The sequence below is a fragment of the Monopterus albus genome, unplaced genomic scaffold, assembly GCF_001952655.1.
Source record: "Monopterus albus unplaced genomic scaffold, M_albus_1.0 scaffold105.1, whole genome shotgun sequence".
Taxonomy (NCBI): Eukaryota; Metazoa; Chordata; class Actinopteri; order Synbranchiformes; family Synbranchidae; genus Monopterus; species Monopterus albus.
This window is the reverse complement of record NW_018127985.1, coordinates 2,465,897-2,470,059: the sequence shown is the minus strand read 5'-3', so window position 1 is coordinate 2,470,059 and position 4,163 is coordinate 2,465,897. Positions and strand designations below refer to the sequence as shown.

General features: G+C 40.5%; 1 protein-coding gene across 1 annotated transcript; it reads right to left on the bottom strand.

The window, feature by feature from the left end:
- Positions 1–1,687: 1,687 nt before the first annotated feature.
- Positions 1,688–4,018, bottom strand: LOC109965950 (hemoglobin embryonic subunit alpha). Its single transcript, XM_020610405.1, has 4 exons — positions 3,911–4,018; positions 2,306–2,610; positions 2,011–2,218; positions 1,688–1,899 (listed from the first exon to the last, which is right to left on the bottom strand). Exons 2-4 carry the CDS (start codon positions 2,401–2,403, stop codon positions 1,771–1,773), a joined length of 435 nt encoding a protein of 144 aa, XP_020466061.1. The 5' UTR covers positions 2,404–2,610; positions 3,911–4,018; the 3' UTR covers positions 1,688–1,770.
- Between the last annotated feature and the right edge of the window lie 145 nt (positions 4,019–4,163).

Genomic DNA, 4,163 nt, shown 5'->3' with positions numbered 1-4,163 from the left:
CAGCAGTCAGCTGGTAGAACCTCAGGTTGGAACCAAATGGTGAAGCAGCTTTTAGCTACTGTTCTGCAAACAGATGGAACCACAGATGACCTCAAATGTGCCCCAACTCCAGTTATTTGATTTTAAACTGAAAACAGGTGCCTTAGTTTCCATCCTGTTCCAGATCTGTGACATTTATGTTTTATGTCATTTTGACAAAGTTAAATCTTCATTTTGTCTTAAGTGATAATGGTTATTGTATTTGAATGTTGTTACTGTTTTTCTTTGCCTGTACATTCATACACGTAGTGTATGAAGTGCACTATAGAAATAAAGCTGCATGGTCTTGCAAAAATGAAAAACAGGGGGAATGACGTCAAGAGCAAAAGAAATAAGCTCAATATACAAGCAATGTTGAAAAATTGACTTTAGGAATTGAAATATATGTAAACAGTTAAAATAATTCAATTTGTTTAAAATTGGCTGTCTCACCCACTGAAACCATGTCTATGCATTGAGGTGAGGTGCATACATTAGTTCTGTTTTTATTGTACACACACCTGTTTATGTGTGGATAAAGGCCTGTGTGGTTTGTGTGCGTACTAATCGTTTATACATCTAAATATATTCAGTTCTATTATTGTCAGTTTCATAAGATAAAACAAAGAAATAGACCAGTGAGTCTAGATCCATAAAACATGTAGATTCATGAAAAAAACCTTACGCGCACAGACAGAAGTGAGCATGTGCATAATAACAACAACAATAATAACATTTTTCTATATAGCACCTTTAAAACACCAAAGCTACACCAAAGTCCTTCGCAAGCAAATGACAATAGGAAAATTTAAAAACAAATATAACATATCACAGACACCAGTAAAAGTGAGACAATAGTAATAAAACCTCATATTAAAGCTAGAGGCCGAATGCCAACATGAATACGCTCTGAGCAAAGATTTAAAATATTGTAGTTTTATCAGTTTAAGCCATCAGTGAAATTGGGCTCCTGTGCTTTTCCACTTTAGCCATAAACGCCGTTGGAACCCAAAGTATTAGACATGGCAGTGAAAGTAATGCTATAGAACAAGAATGTGAAAGCTCATTGCAAAGTTTTCTTTTTTTGGTGAACAAAACGATCTCAAAACTGTTTTTTTATCCGACAACCGCACTGAGCTCCAGTAATAACAGAACCATCTTTACGCACGACAATTACGCACAGCTACAGCTATCTATAGATTATTGTAATTTAATCAGTCATGTGCTAAAACTTATCAGTAGGCTAGTCAAGGTCTCAGTCGTTATTAAACTAAAACCAATTAATGACCCTCATCCGTAGTATACACAACAACATAAGAATGGCTGAAAGGAAACAAAAAACTTCAAAAGCACAAAAAGCCAAGTATGCAATATTTAAAAATACAATTTAGGAACTGAAACATATGCAATCAGCTAAAATAATAATTAAAATTGTTTAAATTGGCTGTTTTGTTTGTTAAGTTCCATATCTCGCCCACCAAAACCGTGCGCATGGTTGCATTAGTCATGCACATCCTGTGTTTACTGTACACACACCTGTTCATATGTAGGTAAAGGTCTATGCGTGGTTTTGTGCGTACGAATCGTTTATACATCTGGCCCCTTAATTAATCATGATGTGTGTTTTGGTTGGTCATATGCATAAAAAGAGAGATCCAGAAAAACGGTGCTGGTGATTTTTTCATTCATGTGTTTATTAATCTTTATGCAAACTAAGCTCATGTCGCAGTTTCTGTCGTCTTCATCTTCAGTTTACCGGTATTTCTCAGACAGAGCAAGAGCCACCGCCGCCAGGAACTTGTCCAGAGCCACATGGACCTCAGGGGTGAAGTCTTTGGGGAACATGATGGCCAAGACCACAAGAATGTTGTGGGAGAGAACCTGTGAAAAGGGTTAATCACACACGTTACACATATTAATTGCGGCAATGACAATGACAAACAGAGACTAAAGTCAAGAAATTCACACAAATGTCAGGCTTTTGCTCTGCACCTTGAAGTTGGCAGGGTCCACTCTGAGGGTGAAGGCATGCAGCTCGCTGAGGGACAGGAGACCTGCAGTCAGGTCGTCGATTTTGGCCACAGCGGTAGCGATTCCCGTCATGATGGTTTTCCCGTGCTTCTTCACCTGGGCAGAGCCGGGGCTCAGGTCCTTCCAGTGGGAGAAGTAAGTCTTGGTCTGCGGGTACACCACCAGCATCCTGCGTAAGACGCGCACAACAAAGTGCCAGTAAATGAATCACTGTCGGAGCACGTTACAGCAGTAGGCAGCATGTTCTCATATTTACCTGGCCAGAGCATCCGCGCCGATGTCCCCCTCCTTGCCAGACACTTTAGCCCAGAAGGCCCTGACTGTGTCCTTGTCCTTGGCACTGAGACTGGTCATCTTGCCTTTGTTTGACTACTGGTTGAATACCATCATCCGCGTGAACGAGGGGGTTTTATGCTTGAAACAGAGCGCGGCCACACCCGAGACCACCTCCAAGATAGGCTCCATAAGGCGGTGCCATGATGGGTGGCAGCTTGCATGAGATAAAGATCTCCGGTGACTCTGGACTACACCTCTAATTATCACTGTCAGCAGTTCTAAAGACTGCAGACAAAATATGGAAGTAAATTTCAGATGTATTCATCAAAACGGAACCGTTCGTTTCTAACCAAACCTCTAAGTGACCGCAGGTACTCTGCTCGTTTGGACTTGCCATAAAAATCTGCCCAACGTGACTCCGGACTAAACCTTCAGTTACATAGTTTTTAGGCCTAAAGACCACGGGTAAAATATACAAGTACTAGCATATTTAAAATACATTTTTAGATGTAGTCTGCCATCAAACGCGTTTTGACTTTTTAAACATTTGTTCTGAAAAGGCACAAAACAAACTGTTAATCACTAAGTGAAAATGAAGGAACGCGTTCATGTTAATCTGATTTATTCTTGTCAGGTATGACAGTTCAAAGACGAAGTAGGGCAATTATAAACAGATTTAAAATCTATATTCTGAAAACAAGTAATTGATTTATTTATCATTTGGAAACGGTCCAATGAGATAGGTAACGTCATTTTCAGCTTCTTGCCAACCCGTGGTGTGTTGCTGAGTCTTATCTTACCCACTGCACTGTAGCTGTAAGGGTGGGTTCACTAAACAGTAGGAACAGATACGATCTTCCCTACAGCGTGTTCAGCTGATGTCTAGTGTAACTGTTGTTTACATAACTGGAAACACTTATTCACATGGAAGAGACACGTGAATATAGTCTTAATTTAATGCACTCTACATAAAGAAATGAACTGCCCAGACCTAAAAACTAAACATCATGTGTCACTTTGTTTCTGTCCTGACAGTTTGGCATTACATGACCAATTTATCATCATATTAGTCCACTTCAAATGCTACTAGGTAGAGATACAACCTAATGTAATAAAATGATTGAAATCATTAACTAAGCTTAGAGACACACACACCAGTCCAGGCAGATAACGGACGTTGTGTGCAGATTAATGAGAAGGTTTGTCTGTGTAATTCAAGGCTGCACTGAGTCTTTGCCTTAGTAGAATTAGACATAGACAGTTTGTTTCTGGTTGGTAGGTGTAACACCGTTATGGCGCAGATTGCAGACACCATTGGTTGCTTGCTTTTTGCAGACTCTTCCCAAAGACAAATCAGTTGGTGTTGTGACTGAGTTTTTTCTCCTCCCAGTTACTGCATTTTCTTTTAAAGAAATTGATCTGGCTTTGCACTGCCTGGTTGTTGTCAGTATAAATAGGTCAGATTAACACAAAATTAGAGCCTGAATGAAAACAAACACACACGCAAATCAAACACACCCACCTACACAAAAACCCTGTCAAGCCACAACTTCTTCCTTCTTTTCCACTTTGTCATCATACCCACCTCTGGCCAGCTGCAGTGAATATAAATTGCGCCCATCGCATTTAACAGGTTACTACAGCTACGAGCTGCGGTGTATTTAGTAGATCTAGAGCCGGAAACTGAGTGAAGAAGTTGCTCACCTGTTTGTGTTGGCGCGCCCTCTAGTGGGACTTCTGCAACCTGCACAGCAAATGATATACAGCTACCTCAAGTCACCCATCCATCATCTACACCGCTTATCCTGAAGAGGGTCGCAGGAGGCTGGAGCAAATCC